The sequence below is a fragment of the Scyliorhinus canicula genome, chromosome 8, assembly GCF_902713615.1.
Source record: "Scyliorhinus canicula chromosome 8, sScyCan1.1, whole genome shotgun sequence".
Taxonomy (NCBI): domain Eukaryota; kingdom Metazoa; phylum Chordata; class Chondrichthyes; order Carcharhiniformes; family Scyliorhinidae; genus Scyliorhinus; species Scyliorhinus canicula.
In genome coordinates this window covers 154,446,441-154,469,647 of record NC_052153.1, presented here as the reverse complement: position 1 = coordinate 154,469,647, position 23,207 = coordinate 154,446,441, and the positions used below count along the sequence as shown (strand labels likewise).

The window sequence follows — 23,207 nt, the reverse complement described above, 5'->3', positions numbered from 1 at the left end:
TTAACCAATAATTCTTATAAAAATGCCCAATTATTGGCTGTCCAATAATTAGAGCCACCAGATTTGTAAAACTAAACACAATTAGTTTATTTATAACAGCTATAATGAAATAGGCAACACACATACTCAGGTAGCACAGTGGTTAGCACTGCTTCCTTAAGCGCCAAGGACCCGGGTTTGATCTGGGCCCTGGGTCCCTGTCCGTGTGGCGTTTGTACATTCTCCCCTAGTTTGCTTGGGTCTCACCCCCACAACCCAAAACGATGTGCAGGGCAGGTGGATTGGCCATGCTAAATTGCTCCTTAATTGGAAAAAAAAGAATTGGGTACTCTAAATTTATGAACACACACCACACAACTTAGGAGAGGCACTTTATTTCACTTCAAAACGCTGCTTTCAATTTATGGTTTGTCTTCAGGCATCTGTAGTTCCAGGAACACAGCACCCACAGGATACTGGAGAGAGAGACAGCCCTTCCAACAGGCTTTCTGGAGAGAATTAGCTGGGTCTGTTCACAGTGCTGCCAGAATCAAAACTGAATCCTCCTTGGGTCTCTGCACCATCCCACTGGGATAACATCCACCATCATTACCAGGTAGAGCAGTCTTTCAGGCCAATTCATTAGCCACCAGCCAGAGTTCCAGCCCACATCTCTCTCTCTCTCTCACTCACTGATGCCGGCATGTCTGCAACTCCAGCTTAAACCAGCAGAGGTTTCTGGATTCTTCTGCTTGAATTAAAGATATAGGCTGCCTGCCTTAAAGACATGCCCATGGATTGAAAGTTAAAAAAAAAAGGGGGGAGATAAGGGAATAAACCAGGATCCTTACACTATTCCCTCTAGTAGACATAATGGGGATTTTATAGAGATATACAAAGATTAAGCAGCTTCCTTCCTGTGCCTTGAGGTTATTTCAACTAGGCAGACAGAGATCTTGTGTAAAAGCAATTCAAGGGTTCGACTAGGTTAGATGTTATGCATTTCTTTCTCTCGCCCTTCCCCCTGCATGTTAAACGACCTACAGATAGACTTTTGATTCACTTGGTGAGGGTAGACATTTCACATGCATCAGAAGTTTGCAAAATCAGTTCTACGTTTTGTAAAAGGCAAGTAAATTATGCTATATGTTATATCAGGCTATAGTTGTCTATCACTTAAGTGATCTGGGCATGGGTGCCTAATCATAATGTTTCAGGTGCCACAGTTAAGATGGTACTGGCTCAATGAACCAGCTGGCCTTCACCGGCTGTTAATTTCCACATTTCCAAGTTTGGAGCTTTTATGATTTTAGAATGAGAATTATTCCCAGTGTACTATTTCATTACAAATACTTAATCCCAGAGGTCGAAATACCCCATTTTACACTTTGTAAAATGTGTAAAAACAAGGCATTTGCAACAATATATTCTGATTCTAATGTTTTAAACATTCAAATATACCGTTACTCTTCTGATGGATATCTTAGGATTTCCAATATAGGAATCTCGGGTCCACATTCTGAAGAATGTTATGATGTTAGATCGCCAAATACAAGTAATTAGAAAGTTTGTGAGTTCCTCAGTCTATTTTCAGAACAGGGCAGACTTGGAAGTCATTTATTGTGGTGCTTCTTCCTCATAGCTCGACAAAAGAACTAATTTCCAGTTCTTCCCCATCACAATAACAAGATTTTGAAGCACAGCACGCTGAACAGAAGCACCCAGACAACTGTACTTGTACAACTTGGTAATGGTTCCTCCTAAAGATGGCTGATATACTGGACAACTTAAATTACCTTGTCCAAGTAACTTCCGCATTTGCTTGATGTAGCTATTTATGGATGCAACAACGTTCAGCATATTTTAAACTGACAATTGGCTGACGTTAATGTTCAGTTACCTGGAAAGATAAAATTGCCACAGTGGTACCCCTGGATCAATTCGTTTTGGCATACTCTCATCCAGTCCTGTTCCAGATTTAGGCATCTCTAAGGTGTTACCCTGTGAAGATGGTTCTGCTATCCAGCGACTATGAGCATGAACTAGAACTAATCCTAGAGACTGAATACAGACAAAACAAAAATTCATAATTTATTTATCCAGCCACAAGTAATTACAATTCAATCTTTCATTTGATAATCAACAAAACTACAAAATTCAATTGACTAATTTAGCAGTACAACGCTTAAAATATCTAAACACCTAGATATTGGTTGGGCCACTTCCTTAGAAAGTTTTGGCTTGTTTGTAATATTGCCAGAAACTGAATTTGTTGCAAAAAAAATTAGTTATGCAGAATTGGGAGTGAAATCTATTACCACATTTTATCCAGAAAATGCTTTTGAATACTGACCATGATGACTTTTACTCTCTGTGTTACAGGATTTGGTTTGTTATCTTCCTCTTCTTCTAAGACACGAGCAAAATGGCCAAGCTGCCAAATTGGACGACCCTCACGACTTTCTCGGGAAAGCTATGGGGGAAAATGTGATGTTTAAGCTGCTAAAGAGTTTCAAAGGTTTGTTTGAAGAAAAAAAAAACATCAAATTATGCAATAAATGCACGTTGACAGGCATCAAACTCATGTTAATGTTATTGGAAAATATCTAACTTCATGCTTACCTCTAGTACCAAGGAGACACAAGCTGGGAAGAAGGTCATGAAGACAAAATAGTTTGCTAAAACAGACATACAGCCAAAGCAGCACATGATCTCTAACTGTCGTACCCCTGAAGGAAGAAACAAAAATGTTAATAAGTGTTTTGTTTCCTGCTTTTTAAGTTAATATTCTCACCTTCCACTTAAACAGGCTGCTGCTGCTTTAATATCAGTGCTAAATGATTTTCAACAATGCCTTCCTAACTCCACAAGCTGTTTCCTTGTGAATTGTGCTGAGAACATTAACTCACTCATCACAAAAGTAGTTTCAAATTCACATTCAACCAGAAAAAATGGAACAGCTTAAAGATTAAAATTCACCTTTCCACAAAACCCCATTTAAACTAACTTTTCAGCAACTTCCTATGAAACTAATAATAGACGCACTCATGCACGTAAGGAGGAAAATTTCATGTGACCTACCAGACATAGTACCAACACCTATCACAAGACATTCCACAAGGGCATCAAGAGTAAAAGTGGGACCCAGAATGGCCATTCCACGTGCAATGTTTTCCCTTACTTCATCCTGTCAATCAAAATATGTACATTTAGAATCTGCAGGCCTGACTGAACAAAAGATAAAACTAACAGGCGCGCTTCAACCAAAAAATATCTAAGTGGCATTTTGGGTGAGTTTGGCGTGATGTTTTTCAGCAGCTTTTTCGGTCAGATCCCAACCACTTTTCAACCACATATTTACTTCCAGCCTTGACGAATTTCTCCCCAAACAAGTTTTTCCATCACTGGGGAGCTGAACTCGCTGGCTCCTCAAGAGATCTGCCGACATTTTGAAAGGGTGCCTGACCTCTTAAGTGAGCTTGAGGGTCCCCCCCCCCTCACCACTGCACACATGGACATTACCCCCCACCACCCTAAGTGAGGACACCCTGCCGCTGAGGACCCTCTCCCTTTTCAGGTCTCCCCACAGCACCTCCCCTTTATTAGGCCCCTTCATACCTGTCCTTCACCTCCCAAACCTTCCTCTCATCTCCTGTCATGGGCATGGTCCCTCAGACCCTTGGTAGTGCCACCTTGGTACCAAGGCACCCTGGCAATTCCACAGTACCAGAGGGAATGCCACAGGATCACCCTGCCCCCGACTACCTAAGCGTCTCAAAAGGCCTGGGAGACCCCCCCAGCAGCCGTTACGCCTGTGGTCCACATTAGTGTGGACTAACACTAAACAGCGCCCGGTCGAGGCTTCTCTGGCGAGACTGTTAGTACCTGGGCCCCGGGAGAATATAACACATTTATATGTGCTGATCTGGATCTCAATCAGAGATCCGGATGAATCTCGCGCATCTCCAATATCGAGAATCACTCGAGAGGCCCCTTGCGAGATTCATCGGCTTCGTCATGCCACTAGGTTGGGCGCAACAAGGCCGTTAAACCGCACCCAATGTGTTAAAGTTTGCACTTACAGAGCAAGTCATGAAAAATTTATTTTACAGCAGAACATTTAACGACAGGACTGAGTGAAGAAATTTCTTCTCATCTCAATCCGAAATGATCAGCCCTTTATCCTGAAACTGTGCCCAGTGTTTTGGTTGCTTCAACTGGCTGGGATAGTTCAGCACCTACTCTGTCAAGCTCCTTCAGAGTTGTGAGTGTTTCATTGAGATCATCTCTCATCCTTCTAAACTCAAGAATAAGGCCTTAACCAATCCTCGATTCATGCTAATATATCACTCACTCCACAAGTTCTTAAAGTACCATACAAAAGTACATATGTATTGAATGCTTTTCGGAAATCCAAGTACACTTGCTCAAAAAAAAAACTCCAACTGTTCAAACACTATTTCCTTTTCATAAAACTATAATAACTCTGCCTGATCACATTATGACTTCCAAGTATATAATGCTTCCTTAATAAAATTACAGCATTTTCCCACTGCCTAATGTCAGGCTTAATGGCCTGTAGTTTTCACTATTTCAACTTTCCAGTATAGGAGTGCGATATTTATTAATTTCAAATCTACTGTCACCATTCTAGAATCAATGGCGTTTTGGAAAATTATAATCAGCCCATCCTCTCTCTGTAGCTACAACGTTTAGAACTCAAAGATGTACACCAAGGGTCTCGGAGATTCAGACTTTAGTCCCTCAAATTTCTCCAATATTTTTTCCTCTGCTGTTAACATTTCTCACTCTTACTGGTCTCTAGGTTATCCTCTATTTCTAGTATGTAATTTGTGTCTTTGTTCAAACTCTCTGCTCACTTCCTAGTTCCCATAAATATTTGTTCTTTCTTTGCCTCCAAGGAACAATGCTTACTTTAGCTACTCACTTCCTTTTCATACACAAAATTTGGTTTTCATATTCCTGGCCAATTTACTCTTAAAATCAAAAGTTTAAGAGGCCTTTTGCTGATGGTGACTCTTCCTTCGCCATTCTGCCCATCTTTTTCAATCATCTGTACCCTGGAATATTTTCCAACTTTGGTCACCTTGTAACCATGTCTCTGTAATAGTGATCAGACCAAAATCATTTATTTCTCTGCCACTATAAGTATATGGTACTGCGTACTCCACTATTCAGATTATAATTTAGAGAAAGCATTTCTCTTCAGTTTACATATATAAACTGAAATATAGAATAATATTTTACGCTGCTACTATACCAAACTTTGCATTAAGTAATTTGGAACTACACACTAATGCAGGGATCAATTAAAAATGAAACATATCATTAAAGACGCTGGGAGAGAAAGTAATTCACAGAGCATGGTGTGTAGATTGCATTGATTCCCCAGAGGGTAAGCAGCACTGCAGGCCACTAACTGATATCAATGAAGAATGTGATGCAATGAAAAATGTTCAGTGGGCTCCACAGAAAGCAGCCCACTGCATGGTGTCAGGCAAACAAATTGCTCCCATTTTGTTTATTTGTAACCAGTCCTCAGTCTGGATTTACCAAAATTGTTTAAATCTAGTTTTTGGTTCAATACCATCTGCAAATAATCCATGACAGGCAAATGTAATACAGTACCTGGCAGTTTGAGCTCAGTGCAAATTTGGCCAGCGCACTGGCTTTGGACAGATCAATCAGCAGCAAGAAGAAAGGCAAGGCTTCACTGTGAAGAAATAAGAATTTAGTGTTAATCTTGGTGCAAACGTTCCTGCCAAACTACTAAAATCCTTAAGTATCTTGCGCTCATGGCTTTCTGACTCTGAGAGGGTGGAATGCTACCATTAAGCAAAGCGTGTCGGCCAGTTTGGCATATTATTAGTCAGTCATACCAAGGGTATGCTCCACTGGAGATGCCATCTTTTAGAGGTGGTGTTAAATTGAAGTTTGGTCTACCCTCTCAACAAGCAAGTTCTCATCATGGCACTTTTCAAAGAAAAGCTGGACAGCTCTCCTGGTGTGCAGGTAGCATTATCCCTCAACCATCACCAAGGAGAGTTTAATTGATCATTTATTTCATTGCCATTATGGGACTTTAATATGTACAAGTTAGTTGCCAAATTTCCTACAGTCCAACAGCACTTAATTAACTGTGAAGCACTCTGGGACCTCCCGAGGTGGTGAATGACACTATTTAAATGGAAGTTCGTTATTTCTTTGTATGCTTGTCTGAAATTTTAATTACTGGTCACTTAAAATGTCAAAACATATTGTACATTCTACATTCTATTAAATATAAAACAATCTGGTCCATTGTTGATGTAGTACAAATTTGCACTATGAAGGTGGTAATGTGAATGCACTATCACATCTAAAATGTTCAGCAAAGCAAAATGCAGAGTTGAGGATTGTTTTACTCACTTTAGGCCAGTTAGTTCTTTATCCAGAAAATGAATCACAACCGTACTAAAAACAAAGCTGGAGAAAATGGTGAAGAGACCAGCAATCCCTAAAAAGAACAGATTTTAAGTTAAAATTCAATTGCATAAACACTACAGATAGGCATGCATAGGCAAATTCAAACATTAGTTCAGATTTAATGGAATTTTGTCCTTCGTTGCGAAGGGGATTGAGTTTAAAAGTAGAGAGGTAATGTTGCAGTTGTACAAGGTGCTGGTGAGGCCACACCTGGAGTACTGTGTGCAGTTTTGGTCTCCACACTTGAGAAAGGATGTGCTAGCACTAGAGGGGGTTCAGAGGAGGTTCACTAGGCTGATTCCGGAGTTGAGGGGGTTATCGTATGAGGAGAGGCTGAGTAGATTGGGATTATATTCACTGGAATTCAGAAGGTTGAGGGGGGATCTAATAGAAACATAAAATTTTGAAGGGAATAGATAAGATAGAAGTAGAAAGGATGTTTCCACTGGTAGGTGAAAGTAGGACAAGAGGGCATAGCCTCAAGATCAGGGGGAGCAGATTTAGGACTGAATCAAGGAGGAACTTCTTCACTCAGAGGGTGGTTAAAGTATGGAATTCCCTACCGAAAGGAGTAGTAGACGCTACTTCATTGAATATATTTAAAGATAGGTTAGATGTTTTTTTGAAAAATAAAGGAATTACGGGGTATGGCGAGAATGCGGGTAAGTGGTTCTGAGACCACGAAAAGATCAGCCATGATCTTATAGAATGGCGGAGCAAGCTCGAAGGGCCGGACGGTCTACTTCTGCTCCTAGTTCTTATGTTCTTAAGGGCATGCACTCAGTCACTGGTCGCACATTTTGTTTTTAAAAAGATGTTTCGACCATACCTAGCATATACTTGGAACCAAGTTGTCGAAGATTCTGGAACTGGAAGTATATGTACAAGATTGCCAAGCAGCGCGTGATGGTCAGGATAATGATATCACTGCTCAATATCTCCTATAAAACAAAGTCACAACAGTGAAATTTGGTCAACACCGCAAACCACTGACAGTTACAGGAAAAGCTGTGCCTCAAATTGTACCTCCGTATAAACATATTTAACATTTTTCCCAGATGTATGTCAGATTGGCCAATGCAAAAATATGCAAAAGATTCTCAGCTTGCTGAAAAGTGATTTTTAAAAAAATATAGTGCACAAGCTAAATTTAACCAAATTTTTGAGATTCAGGCCATTCAGGTACAAAATTCAAATACAAGAACTGTTAACAACTTAAACATACGAATAAATAACATTCAATAACTTTCAACATAGAAACAATTTCAGAGCTTCAGTTGTTTCTTGGGTTGGGGCTTGGGTGAAATAGAAGCCAAGGGTCAATAAATCAAACCTGAGGCCCTCAAGAATCTCAACATCTCTGTTCAGTCTACATGACCAAATTTCTGGTCATGTGTCACTGTAATTCTCAGTCTTGCTTGCAGACAGCACTCCCTGTCCTCAAGCTTTCTGCAGTGTTCCAATAAAGCTCAGTGCAGGTGAAGGACAGCAGCTCAATTTTTTTATTAAGGCACTTCAGCTTTCTGGATACAATATACAGTTCAATAGTTTTAGATTGTAATCTCTGCCCTTGTAGTTTCCTTTTTCCCTGCAGGTTCTGGATTTACTCTCAATTTCCCCTCATTTTTGTTTTCAGATGGTAGCTGTTCATCATTCTGCCATTCAGAACTTCACTGGCCACATCTTCTTCATTTGTCCCATTTGGCCTTGCACCTCCCAGTCGTCACTTACCCTCCCCTTGTCCCGCCCCATCACAGATCATCCTTTTTCACCACCTTCCTCTTGCCTTTCACTTGCTTAAAACATTCCTTACTTTTCCCTGTTTTGATGAAAAGTCAGCAATCTAAAACACAACTCGGCTTTTCTCTCCATGGATGCTGCTAGATTTGTTCAGTATTTCCAGCATTTTCTGCTTTGATTTATAAATATTGCCAACATCAACATCCAACAGGGGCTGGTTTAGTTCACTGGGCTAAATCGCTGGCTTTTAAAGCAGACCAAGCAGGCCAGCAGAACAGTTCGATTCCCGTACCAGCCTCCCCGGACAGGCGCCGGAAAGTGGCGACTAGGGGCTTTTCACAGTAACTTCATTGAAGCCTACTCGTGACAATAAGCGATTTTCATTTTTCAAAACATTACCACGCATATTTGTGACAATAAAGATTATTTTTTTAAAAATAGCTCTGCCCTACCTCAGCATAGCTGTTGTTAAAACCTGCATCCATACTTCTGTGACCTCAAGGCTCAACTATTCCAGTTCTCATTTAAAATTAATACAGCTTATGAGTACATCACCCCACTTCTTTCTATGCATCATTAAGGATGGTGCTTTGAATTCACTCTGATCGTCCTGGACGTTCCCAGTATCTTTTTCTTTAGTTCACCACCCATTTTTGTGAAGCAGAGACATTTTTCTATGGTAAAGATACTATAAAAATGGAAGTTGCATTCGTTCTTCAGTGGCAAGGCAAAGTGCCACTTCAAAGTCAGTGCAAGTGGGCAAGGTTTAGAGATGTGGATTTTTGCTTTTGCATTGGTTATTGGATTTTTAAAAGTATCAAGTCCCCCAGTTGAGGCAGGAGGGAGAAATAAAATCTAGGTGAATAAAGGTTTAACAGAGTTATCCAGACTCGAAACATTACCTCTGTTCTCTCTCCACAGACGCCAAGAGCATTTCTTGCTAAAAGCCATTTATACATGGGTCACAATTTCTATGCAAGGTTTTAGGTTAACAAAGAACATGATTATAAAGTACGTGGAGCAACTAAAACCATTCAGAGGGCATTTAAGGGTCAACCACCTGGAGGCCTAAAGGACATTAGTGAACCAGATGGTTTCAATGACAATCGACAATGGTTTCATGGTCATGGTCATTGTTAAGACTTTTAATTCCTGAGTTCTTTTTTAAAAACAACAAATTCCATCATCTGCCATGGCGGGATTTGAACCCGGATCTTGCTCTGAATTACTAGTCAAGCAACAATACCTCTGCGCCACTGCCTCCCTATACAGGAAGTCCCAGGCTTTGATCTTAAATCTAAAATGCAACAGAAATCTAGATGACACATTAATCTGTTTGCAATGGATTTATGAGTATACCAAGTAGACTTAAATTATTGATATTAAACTTTTTCCAAAGAGAATGGTTATTTTTGAAATATTAGAATGGCAACACCAAAATTTTAACCACTACTCTTTTTAATAATAATCTTTATTGTCACAAGTAAGCTTAAATTTCAATTACGTTACTGTGAAAATCTCCTAGTCGCCACATTCCGGCGCCTGTTCAGATACACAGAGGGAGAATTCAGAATGTCCAAATTACCTAACAGCACGTCTTTCGGGACTAGTGGGAGGAAACTGGAGCGCCCAGAGGAAACCCATGCAGGCACGAGGAGAATGTGCAGACTCCACACAGATAGTGACGCAAGCGGGAATCAAACCTGGGACCCTGGAGCGGTGAAGCAACAGTGCTAATCACTGTGCTACCATACTCGACAGTAATTTTAGAAAGAAAATATGGGTTATATAATTTTCAGGGTGCATTTTGCTTGAATATGTTTAAATATCCAGTAACTGTACATGAAACCCATTACATAATCTTGAAGCACTCACTTCCTGCAAAAATAATCTTCTAATACTTTTTTTGGCCTTTACTGGTTTTCAATTGTAAGTGGGAAGCATTCTCTGCAAAACAAAACCTGCTCTGAAAAAATACCCATTTAAGTCTGTAACGATATTTCAGGAGCTCAGGAAAGAAATATTTGTGGTGGTGTTCTTACCTCTTCAATCTTTGGACATTCAAAATTCCATCCACAAATCTGATTATTACCAGTAAACATATTCATGGACATCATACAGATGGTGATTGTAACCGTTCCTACAATCACCTCCCAAGGGTGAGAAGCAACAAAAAGTCCATGCATGCGGAACAATCTGGACAGCATTTTTCCGTTTCAAATTTAACCCTGTTTGGAACAGTAGAAGAAAAAAAAAATCAACAAACATTAAGGGTCAAAAATATTACTCACTATTGTTCCCAAATGAAGTGATCTTTGGAAGGGACCACAGCAGAAAAAGTTAAGTTTGCTCAACTGTCAATATAGTGAAGATGTATAATTTTATAGAAAGCATTAAATTCCTATTTTCTCCATATGTCAAAAGCTACCTGGATCTCTCATACAATCTTGCTCTAAATTGACCACCAGGAAACTTGGACCAGTTGGTTTGCAGAAAAAGAATATACTTCTTTCAAACAGATGCAATGAAGGTTTATTAGTTGTTCCCTAGGATGACTTACAAGGAGGAGATTGAGTAGAATGGGCAGTTTGAAAAAGTACATGTGATCTCATGGAAACAAATAAAATAAAGAAGACTTGGCAGAGTAGATGCTAAGAGCCTATTTTCCCTGGTCTTAAGAGTCTAGAATGAGAGGGCATTGTCTCAGGATAAAGGGGTTAGAATCATATAATTCCTGTACTGCAGAAGGAGGCCATTTGGCCCATTGAGGCTGCACCGATCCTCCGAAAGAGCACTCTATCCAGGTCCACTCCCACCTGCCCTATCCCCGAAACCTAACCTGCACATCTTTGGACTTGGTTTGGCCACTTAAGATTGAGATGAGAAATTTCTTGACTCAAAAGGGTTGTGAATCTTTATAATTCTCTACATCAGCAGGCTGCTGACGCTCAGTCAATGACTGCACTCAAGACTGAGATCAATAGATTTTTAGGCACTAACAGAGTCAAGGAGTATGGAGAAAGGACAGAAAAAGTTGAGATGATGGTATGTACAGTGAGTTTACTGGGTGGTACGTACTTAAAAAAAAACATTCTTATTTACCCATGAATGACTGGCTGGTTCTGAGATTGTGTCTCATCCATTTGAAAAACCATCCACGTCGACGCTACGACCAAGAAAGCACAACATCGCCTATACCTTCTCAGGAAACTAAGGAAATTGGACATGTCCACATTGACTCTTACAAATTTTGCAGATGCACCATAGAAAGCATCCTATCTGGCTGCATCACAGCCTGGCATGGCAGCTGCTCGGTTCAAGACCGCAAGAAACTATAAATTGCATAAATAAGAAACACCAGACATTGGTGGAAGATAAAAAGGCTGATCCTAAACACTTACTTGGATAGTATATTAAACATTCAAAATTTGGCTGTTTATGCCTTTGATTATCAATTTTGGGGCTGGCAACAGTACATGCTGGGTATTTACAACATCGCTATAGTCCCAGATGACCATAGGCTGCTTTATCCTTTTGAGAGGGAGAGCTGATTTTAACCCAAGGATCACCACACCTCAAGCGAGGGGCAAAATTGAAAAGGCGAGGCCTTCATGAATATATGTAGCATCTGCATAATTAAATCTTCAGCGACAGGTGGTTTTGAATTCTGAATACAAACCAAAGAAAGCAAGCTGTGATAACCATTTGTATGTAACCCATGTGCTTTCTGAGCCAGTCACTCAATGAAGCAAAAATATGCAACTTCATAGTTCTATTTTAGCTTCTGTTTCTTTATCAAAAAGCACACAGGGGAAAGCCACACAGAAATTACAACTTTGAGGGAACAGATTACCTGTCAATATCAAACGTGCCTTTTTCCAAGTGAAACTTGCAGAATAAAGTCTAGTCGTATCACAGCACAACGAAAAGCACACATCCACTTAGAGGGCAAGGAATCATACTAATTAATACATGTTAGACAATTGTCCACCCAGTCTGCAGATCCTGAAAATTGCCGGCACAGATGTATTTGCAACACTCAATAGTCTTGGGTAAAATCAATTACAACACCAGTCTTTTTTTAAAGATTACAGGTATATCTAGAAATCCAAAAAGCAGGAAGTCAAAAAACAATATTGAACAATCCATAATACAGGAACAGTGCATACAACACCATAGCAATATAATAGCAGGAACCCCCCCATATATACATCAGCCATACATCTCCCCCCCCTCCCAAGGAATTTTTAGCCTAAATAAAATACCCACACCCAATAACCAATAGTTGCTATACCCTGCCACCTATCCCCCACTGACATTCTTATAAGTCTTGAAAAAGTCACTGAAAAGCTGGTGCACGGCAGGGGCGGTTTTGGGTCGTGGGTCTGTGGGGGGTGCTTTGCTGACAGAGGAGGTTATCAATTTTGGGGTACCAATTGAGGGTCGGGGTCAGCGGCTCCCTGTGGGGGTGCTTGAGGAAGCTAAGGGCGCAGGCTCGAGGTTGGCCAAGGGTGATCTGAAGGGGTTAAAGGCCTTCCTTTAACAATGCTTTAGGTACCTAGGCATTCAAGTGGTGCAGGAATGAAACCGGCTGCATAAATTAAATCTGGCCCGACTAGTAGACCAAATGAAGGACAATTTTCGGAGGTGGGTCGTGCGCCCGTTGTGATTAGCTGGGAGGGTGCAGACGGTGAAGATGACGGTCCTCCCGAGATTCCTGTTCGTGTTTCAATGTCTTCCCATCTTTATTCTGCGGTCCTTTTTTGAACGGATCAACAAAGTGATCTCTGGCTTTGTTTGGGTGGGCAAGAAATCACGGGTAAGGAAGGTAATTTTTGAGCCGAGTCAGGATGCGTTGGTGACTGCGCCTCTGCCGTTCCCGCCGGCATGGTGTTCCACCAGGTGGTGGCGGCCCCGAGAGTCTGGGGGCAATGGAGGAGGCATGTGGGAGCATCGGTCCGGTCCCCAATTTGTAATAATCACCGCTTTGCCCCGGGAAGTATGGATGGAGGGTTTCGGATATGGCGGAGAACAGGGATTGAGAGGATAGAGGATATGTTTATAAAGGGGAGCTTTCCGAGTATGAGGGCGCTGGAGGAGAAGTTTGGCTGGCGAGAGAAAATTAATTCAGGTATCTGCAGGTGGGGGTCTTCCTACGTAAACAGGTGTCAACCTTCCTGCTCCTACCGCGAAGGGGGATTCAGGACACCGTAGTTTCCAGAGGGTGGGTCGGAGAAGGGAGCGTCTTGGACATTTACAAGGAACTTATGGGGTCAGAGGAGACGCAGACCGAGGAGCTGAAGCGCAAGTGGGAGGAGGAGCTGGGAGGAGAGATAGAGGATGGTCTATGGGCAGATGCGTTGAGTAGAGTCAACAAGTTCGCAATGTGTGCCAGGCTCAGCCTGATACAATTTAAGGTCGTTCACCGGGCTCACATGACAGTGGCCCGGATGAGCAGATTCTTTGGGGTGGAAGACAGGTGTGCAAAATGTGGGGGTGGACCAGCGAACCATGTCCACATGTTCTGGGCATGTCCGAAGCTTAGGGGATTTTGGCAGGGGTTTGCAGATGTCATGTTCACAGTGTTAAAAACAAGGGTGGCGCTGAGTCCAGAGGTGGTGATTTTCAGGGTTAGTTTAGCGAAGTGTAGGGGGTTAATAAAGGTGGGACCTGTAAGGGAGGTAGTTGGCTTTTGCACTATGTTTATAGTTTCATGTACATTGTTTATTGTGTAGTTGTTAGGATACCAACAAAATACCTCAATAAAATGTTTATTTAAAAAAAAGAAAAAGCTACCCTCTTACTTATTAACACAGCCACCCCTCTCATCTTCATGTTAAATTCTGAGTTGTTGACCTGACCAACTCACCCCCTTCGCAGTCTTATCTGGTCTTCCACTTTTATGTGAGTCTCCTAGTCGCCCTCAGGTTCAGCAAATATGTGCGACCTTTTAACAAGTCTATTTAGGCCCTGGACATTCCAATTCTCAATGTCAGATTCCCGTATGCAACTCCACCCCCACCCCATCTCCCTCAAACAGAACCAAAAAGAAGAATTTTTAAAAGCCTACCATCGTTACTCCACCTCGTCCCCCACATTCCTTCTGTTCACTGGTACTCACATCAGCATGAGGCCTGCCTGAACCTGCCATATCACCCAAACCCTATGAAAAATAACCACTATCCCACCCTCTACATCTCCCCAAATACACCTCAATAAAAAGAAAACAGGAAGGTGAATTACATAGATAGAATTTACAGTGCAGAAGGAGGCCATTCGGCTCATCGAGTCTGCACCGGCTCTTGGAAAGAGCACCCTACCGAAGGTTAACACCTCCACCCTGTCCCCATAACCCAGTACCCCATCCATCACTACGGGCAATTTTGGACACTAAGGGCAATTTATCATGGCCAATCCACCTAACCTGCACATCTTTGGACTGTGGGAGGAAACCGGAGCACCCGGAGGAAACCCACGCACACACGGGGAGGATATGCAGACTCCACACAGACAACGACCCAAGCCGGAATCGAACCTGGGACCCTGGAGCTGTGAAGCGATTGTGCTATCCACAATGCTACCGTGCTGCCACTGAATGATAGAGATAAGAGCATAACAAAGATGTAGAGATGCATAGCAACCAAACTATCAACATCATTATCGCAGAACTGCCACATTTCAACATATTTACAGATTCCCAATCCCCTGGTCTTGAAAAAACTTGTCTGCCTCCTCTGGGGTGTCTACAAAATACTCTTGGTTACGAAAGGTGATCCACAAACAGGCCGGATACAGCATTCCAAATCTCACACCTTCCTTTTGCAGGACAGCCTTGACTTTGTTGAATGTGGCTCACTGATTAGCCAGTTCCATACCCCAAATCAGGTTATATTCCGATTACACCCCTCCCACGAGCTCATCTTCTCCTGCCTAGCCCATCTCAGTATTTTTCCCTTGTCCAGGAAATGGTGCAGTCGTACCACCATCGGCCTTGATTGCTCACCCGCCTTTGGCTTTCTCCTTAGTGCTCTGTGTGCTCGAGCAATTTCGAGAGGTTGGCCGAAAACTTTTCTCACCTACCAGCTTTTCCCCTTACCAGATTCTGTAGCACTGGTCCAAAATACTCCCTGAAGTTTGCAAGCCCTCCAACCCCTCTGGCAGATCCACTATTCAGATATTTTGCCGATGATCGTGATTCTCCAAACTATCAGCCACCTCTGCTTCCACCGAGGCCAGCCTGTCCTCGTGTTTGGCAACGGACTCCTTCATTTTCTGTATCGACACACCGAGCCTCTAGATCAGGGGTGGGCAAACTACGGCCCGCATGCGGCCCGCCAAAGGTCTTTATGCGGCCCACCAAGGTCAAGTCATGAAAAAAAAAGGTTAATGGGGGGCTGTTGGGTTACTGGTATAGGGTGGATACGTTGACTTGAGTAGGGTGATCATTGCTCGGCACAACATGTGTTTCATGTGAAGTTTCTACTTTAAAATATTAATTAATTAAAATTAATTGCTTTTTTTCCCTTTAAAAACCTTTTTTTTGGCTATTTTAAATATTAATTATTTTACTTAATATACTATGCGGCCCTTTAAAATTGTGAATTTCTGAATGTGGCCCTTGCACGGAAAAGTTTGCCCACCCCTGCTCTAGATACTGCTCAACACACTCCACTGCCGCCTTAAAAATCGGATCAATGGCCCTCACCAGATCTTAAGCGGTTTCCAACCTCTGTTTTTGGAATTGAGCTGTTAAAAAGTGCACCAGCTGAGATGTGGACCATTGGGCTGGGAACGCCGACACCGGGCCCATCGCCAACGTGCCTTCCACCATGCTCTCCAGTGCCTTGCGGTCTGCTTGCCGCTGCTTTTTTTTTAAAAACCATTACTCTTGGTCATGTGCATGCCAGACCTCACTCAAAAGATTGCCAATGCCATTAGATACAAGAATTGGGACTTTGTTTAAAGGTCTGATTGGGATCTTTGGGGCGAAAAAAGTTCCCCCGGGTGAGAGTCACCAGGTACACGACCGTCTAATGCATGGCCACCACCGAATGTCCACAACCCCAGTCTTGAGGGGCTGAGGTTTCCAAAGTAAAAATATTAAGACAAATTATTAATTGTACGGCAAGTTTAATTAGGTGATGACATACATACGTTTATGTTAAAAACTTTATCGTGAATCTGCAGTTGGCAAGCTGAGGGGAAAAGTGCAATTATTTTGTTGTTGAACAAATTGAGCAGAAGCGATGAACCCTACAGGGTTAATTTTTTTAACTCTCTAGTTTCTTTTTTTTTATAAAAGGGGCAATTTAGTATGGCCAATCGAACTACCCTGCACATCTTCTGGTTTCCGTGGTCAAACCCACACAGACGCGGGGAGAATGTGCAACACCACACAGACAGTGACCCAGCACCCAGAACCTTGTTTCTTGTTCATAGTTTCCCAATCACTTTGATTTCACAATCTCCTACACTTTAACACATTACATGAAGGATATTGAAATATGGAAAAGGTGCACCACTGATTCATCACATTATTATCACTATCTGATAATTTGTGTGCATTGGTCAGACAGAAAAGGTAGAAAAGTCAGATTATGACTAAACAATTAAATAAAGACAGATTTCTTTAAATATACAAGATGTGGGTGCAAAGTGAATCTCTTGGTTAAACTAGAATTCATACATACTTTTAGAGAAGGAAACCCATGGGGAAAGGTATCAGATTTCATGGGTGAAGTGCCCTTCTATGGATAAACAGTAGCTGTAGCAATTTGAAATTTGTCAAAGAAGCAATGTATTCGCTATAAATGTAACTTTTTTTTGTAAAAGTGATTTCATTTGCAGGGGTTTCTAAAATCCAGTTTGGCACAAAAGGTGACTGCGGTGCCCAATATTAATCAGCCAAGAATTCAAACTAGTTTATAGCAAGGCAGAGTCAGCATAGAGGAATGAGAAACTATTATGTTTCGGACTGTCAACTGCCAAACTACATTTTTCTCCCAGCTTTCACTTTCTTTACTGGTAGTGTGGCCAAGTTTTATTGGCAGGGAAACAGTCGCACCTTTTTACACTAGTCAACAGTGGAAATTCCAAGCTTCCTTTCCACTATTCCTCAAAAGACACCTTTGATATCCCTCTGAAAAATATTTAGAGAAAGGAATATGAATGCAGATGAATATAACCCAAACTTTTATTTACAACACAGTAATAGAACAGTATAGCACTAGATTTATCCAGTCTGCAATAAAGAGACCGGGTCAGATAAAGAAAGCAGAAATGGAACTAGAGCAGGTTTACTTGATATTCTGCTGGAACCAACAACATCAATCAACAACTAGAATAAACAATAACACCTCCTCCATGATAGTCCTCAATACCAGTGCCCCGCAAGGCTGCGTACTTAGCCCCCTACTATACTCCCTATACACACACACGACTGTGTGGCAAAATTTGGCTCCAACTCCATATTTGCTGACGACACAACCGTAGTGGATTGGATCTCGAACAACGATGAGTCAGAATACAGGAGGGAGATAGAGAACCTAGTGGAGTGGTGTAACGACATCAATCTCTCACTCAATGTCAGCAAAACTAAAGAGCCGGTCGTTGACTTCAGAAAGCAAAGTATCGTACACGCCCCCCTCTGCATCAATGGGGCCAAGGTGGAGATGGTCGACAGCTTCAAATTCCTAGATGTGCACATCACCAACAATCTGTCCTGGTCCACCCCCGTCGACCTTACGACCAAGAAAGCACAACAGCGTCTATACTTTCTCAGGAAACTAAGGAAATTCAGCAGATCCACATTGAATCGTACCACCTTCTACAGATGCACCATAGAAAGCATCTTATCTGGCTGTATCACAGCCTGGTATGGCAACTGCTCGGCCCAAGACCGTAAGAAACGACAGATGGTCATGAACACCATCCAGTCCATCACACAAACCTGCCTACCATCCATTAATTCTATCTACACCTCCCGCTGCCTTGGGAAAGCGGGCAGCATAATGAAAGACCCCTCCCACCCGGCTTATTCACTCTTCCAACTTCTTCCATCGGGCAGGAAATACAAAAATCTGAGAACACACAACAACAGATTCAAAAACAGCTTCTTCTCCGCTGTTACCAGACTCCTAAATGACCCTCTTATAATAACGGACTGATCTCTTCACACATCTTCTCTACTTAGTACTACACTCTTGTATGCTTCACCCGATGCCTGTGTTTATGTAGTTACATTGTGTATTTTATGTGATGTGAAAAAGTGAAAATCGCTTATTGTCACGAGTAGGCTTCAAATGAAGTTACTGTGAAAAGCCCCTAGTCGCCACATTCCGGCGCCTGTCCGGGGAGGCTGTTACGGGAATTGAACCGTGCTGCTGGCCTGCTTGGTCTGCTTTCAAAGCCAGCAATTTAGCCCTGTGCTAAACAGCTCCTGTTTGCCCTATGTATTTTCTTTTCATGTATGGAATGAACTGTACGCGGAACAATACTTTGTAAACACAGTAATAAACAAATCCCATCCAATCCTAGTGCCAACTATACATTTAATGCTATATTGGGGTGACATGAAAGGGCAGAACTGAACTGAAGGGAATTACGACAACAAAAACTTGTTTTGTTAATCACTGGCTAGCATTAGATGTAGAGCACGAGAATGTATGAAACCATGCAAGTTATTTCAGTTCCCAATGGGCAGGACCTTCCATATAGACTTTATGGATCAATTAAGCTTATTTAACAGATCAAACCATTACTCTATGCATAGTAATATCCCAATTACGATGCACATAGAAGCAGGGAGCAACAGTTCTTTTTCACAGGGTGTAGCAAAGAGAGCAAGTAATCAAGTACAGAATACTGTTGAATAGGTGCGAGGAAGCCAAGAAACAAGAACTATTCAGTAAAATCTGATGTATTCTTATGAATATAGAATCGTAGAATCCTTTACGATGTCCATTGAGTCTGCACCGACCCTCTGAAAGAGCACCCCACATCGGTCCACTTCCCCAGCCACCATGCCCTATCCCCGTAGTCTAACCTGAATATCCCTGGGCACTAAGGGGCAATTTAGCCTGGCCAATCCACCTAATCCGAACATCCTTCTACTGTGGGGAAAAACCGGAGTACTCAGACATGCAGAGATTGTGCAAACTCCACACAGACAAGGCTGGAATTGAACCTAGGTCCCTGGCCCCGTGAGGTAGCAGTGTTAACCACTGTGCCACCCCATATATCTGTGAACTAATTTTGAATGACAGGTTTTATAAAATGCAATCCTACATATGCACACATAGAATCAAAAAAGGTTACAGCACAGAAGAGGCCATTCAGCCCATTTTGTCCATGCCAGCCAGAGGACACCCAGTTACCTTTCTAATCCCATTTTCCAGCACCCAGTCCATAGCCCTGTAGCTTAGAAAACTCAAGGTGCAGATCCATGTACCTTTTATAAACTTTAGAGTCTCTGCCTCCACCACCAACTTGAGCAGCGCATTCTAGACTTCCATTACCCTCTGCGTAAAAATGTTTTTCCTCATGTCCCCTCTTCACCTTCTGCCACTTATCTTGAATCTATGTCCCCTGGTTCTAGAATTCTCCATCAAGGGAAACAATTTTATCCTGTCCACATCTCTTGCCCTCATAATTTTGTACACCTCAATTAAGTCGTCCCTCGGCTTTCTTTATTCCAAGGAATATCCATTCTCTCCTCGCCACATTTTCTGGCCCTGGCAACATTTTTGTAAACCTTCCCTGCACTCTCTCCCAAGCAATAATGTCCTTCCAGTAATGTGGCAACCAGAACTGCACACAATGGGGCGATTCTCCAAAACGGAGACCAAGTGTTCGCACCATCATGAACGCCATCACATTTCACGACGGCGCGAAACAGACAGGGGAAGACCGATTCAGTCCCCCACAGGGAGCCAGCACGGCGCTGAAGCGGTTCACGTTGCTCCAGCCTCGCGCCTACCTGCGCATGCGGCTTCTTAAGCACGCCGGCCCCGACTCAACATGGCGTCGGGGTTCAGGGACCGGCTGCGCTGCAAAGTAGGCCGATCGTGGGCCTGACCCCATCGGAGCCCCCCCCCCCATGAAGGAGCGCTTTCCCCCACCCCTTCGCACAGAGTTCTCGCCAACAGTGACCGGGGTGAACGGCGCGGGCAGGACTCTGCCATATCCGCACGGGCGCTCAGCCCATTCAGGCCGGAGAATCGGCGACCCTGCCGATTCCAGCGGCCCGCGTCAAACGGCGCTGATTCACCGCACGTCAGAGAAGTGTGCGCCGGCGTCGTAGTTGCGGCGATTCTCCGGCCCGGCCGGGGCTCAGAGAATCGCACCTAATATTCCAGCTGTGACCGTACTAGTGTTTTATACAATCCTAACATTATATCCATATCTCTGTCAATGAAGGAGAGCATTCAATGTGCTTTCGTAACAACCTTGCCTACTTGAATTGCTGCCTTTAGGGACCTGTGTAGCTGTACGCCAAGATCTCTCACTTCATCTATCCCTCTTAGAATATTCCCATTTATTGTGTACTCCCTATAACGGTGTGACCTCTCTAAATGTATGACCTCACACTTCTCTGCATTAAATTCCATCAGTCACGTTATCGCCCACTCCACCAATATCATTTTGAATATTATAGTTATCCTCTAGTGTCAATCTTTGTGTCATCTGCAAATTTCCCAATCATGCTCTCCACGTTCACATCCAAATCATTAATATAGAACACAAACATATACATAGGGGCATTTTATCCGAAACTTCAAATATTTGCTTTTCTTCAGCTATAAACCAAGTCGATGGGATTTTTTTTGAAAGACGGGAAAAAGTAAAAAGCAGAAACCGATCGAGAAAGCAAATATGGATCATCTATAGACATCCAAGCTTTGGTGGCAGATTCACACTTAAAATTTACATAGAACGTAGGCTGCCTTTTGAATGGCAGTGTCAAATCACCGCGGAACATTGGCCACAGTTCAGGGCGGGGGTTTGCAAATATACATCTGCACACTGTAACTGGGTTGGAAAAGGATGAGCTGCAGTCAGCAACACCAACTTTCAAAGCACATTTAAATAAAAACAAATCAGAAGAGGCGGAGGATGGAGAGTAAGCTGGCTTCGAATTCCAACACAGAACTAATAGGCATATTACTAAAATAAACATGACAAGCAGCTAATGGTGATCAGCCTCTTTAACAGCAGCGTTCACATGAGACTGATTTTTAAAAAAAACAGGTTAAAGGGATATGGGGAACAGGTGGGGAGATGGATTTGAGACCAGAAAGAGATCAGCCATGACCTGATTGAATGGCAGAGCAGGCTGCTCCTCATTCCTATGTTCCCGGCCGATGGCGATGTTGCAGGGAAGGGAAGAGAGAGGGAGGAGGGGAGAGCGGGGAGAGGAGGGGAGAGCGGGGAGAGATGGGGATAGGGGGGTCCAGCCACACGGCTGTTGTGGGTCACCTTCAGCGGAGATGGGGGTCCGGGTTCTACCTGTCATGCGTGAATGTCAACAGCCCTGGACCACGGCCCTGCCGATGATGATGAACATCCCCACCCGTCCATTGAGGACCCCGTTAAAAATCCCTCCCCTCCCCATAATCCCCCCGCCCGCGAAAACAAAGTGGCGGCAGTTACATCACAGTCAGCGGCCCAGCGGCCTTCCACCCGCCCCAGGGCCTTACCGGCAGCAACGACGACGCCTTTACCACAAAACCGTCCAGAAATAAACACCCGACGTTTAAAAAATAAATAAAGTCACCCCGGTATTTAAAACAAAGCCCCGAAAATGTTTTTTTTATAAGCCGGATGGGTTTCCTCCACCACCCAGGCTCCGCCGATCCGTCTGTCTCTCTGAGCTGTCTCCTCAGCCGCAGCGCCTGTCCGTCTCTCTGGGCTGTCTCCTCAGCCGCAGCTCTGCGCAACCGCAGAACACAGAACAGCCGCCTAAGATGGCGGCGTCCATCGCCCGATCCGCTCCGCCCTCTGATTGGCTGATCTGTTGATTCCCCGCTCCTCCGGATTGGCGGTTCCGCTCATCTTCCGGAATCTTGCGAGGGCAGGCGAACCAATCAGGGCCGGGGGCATCGGGCCGCGCACGCACCGATTGGCCTGACCGGGACTGACGCGTGGAACTTGCGGCGGGCCTTGATGAATACATTAGCATAAGCAGCAGCAGCATCTGTGAGGCTGCGGAGGGTTGAGAGCTTTCTGCAGCATTCATCAATGCGATATATAATACAGCGCATATGGGAAATCTGAAATAAAAACAAACTGCTGTAAACATTCAGCAGGTCTGGCAGCATCTGTGGAAAGAAACAAAGTTAATGTTTGGAGTCAGATAAAGAGTCAATCTGGTGGAAAAGGTCACACTGTCTCGAAACATTGGGCGCGATCTCCCCAAAAGGGAACAAAGTTCCTGAGCGAGCGCATTTAGCGGCATGTTTTGCTTGCCGAAACTCCCCGTTGTAGCGAGAGAAAAATGGTGTCCGATCTCCGAGGCCCACAAAAAAAATCCCCGACTTCCCCCCAGCCCGAACGCAACATGGAAGGGTCCCCTGGCACACACTCCCCAACATTCATACTGGCAACTCTGGCCCAATCACGCAAAAAATGCCAGCTCCTGGCACCTTAGCAGTGCCAGGCTGAAGCCTGGTTCAATGAAGAGTGCAGGACGACATGCCTGGAGCAACACCAGGCATACCTAAAAATAACATGCCAACCTGATGAAGCTACAACATTGGAATAGTAGGATGCCAAAAGGTGGAAGCAGCATAAGACAGACAGAGATAAGCGCTCTCACAAGCAACAGATCAGATCTAAGCAGTGCAGTCCTGCCACATCCAATTGTGAATGGCTGTGTACAATTAAACAACTGACTGGAAGATGAGGGGTCACAAATATCCCCAACCTCAATAATAGAGGAGCCCATTACATCAGCGCAAAAGACAAAGCTGGAGCATTTTCAGATGTTAGTCTTCAGTCAATTC

General features: G+C 43.3%; 1 protein-coding gene across 1 annotated transcript in view; it reads right to left on the bottom strand.

Annotated features, from left to right (window-relative positions):
• The window catches only part of hmgcra (3-hydroxy-3-methylglutaryl-CoA reductase a), a 52,742-nt gene extending 30,600 nt beyond the window's left edge, over nucleotides 1–22,142 (bottom strand). The window contains exons 1-9 of the mRNA XM_038805491.1: nucleotides 21,903–22,142; nucleotides 10,248–10,433; nucleotides 7,295–7,406; nucleotides 6,409–6,496; nucleotides 5,629–5,713; nucleotides 3,061–3,166; nucleotides 2,602–2,708; nucleotides 2,333–2,452; nucleotides 1,880–2,040 (exon numbers count right to left, since the gene is read on the bottom strand). Of these exons, the coding sequence (XP_038661419.1) occupies nucleotides 1,880–2,040; nucleotides 2,333–2,452; nucleotides 2,602–2,708; nucleotides 3,061–3,166; nucleotides 5,629–5,713; nucleotides 6,409–6,496; nucleotides 7,295–7,406; nucleotides 10,248–10,412 (944 nt within the window). The 5' untranslated portion in view covers nucleotides 10,413–10,433; nucleotides 21,903–22,142. The remainder of the gene's footprint in view (nucleotides 1–1,879; nucleotides 2,041–2,332; nucleotides 2,453–2,601; nucleotides 2,709–3,060; nucleotides 3,167–5,628; nucleotides 5,714–6,408; nucleotides 6,497–7,294; nucleotides 7,407–10,247; nucleotides 10,434–21,902) is intronic.
• Between the last annotated feature and the right edge of the window lie 1,065 nt (nucleotides 22,143–23,207).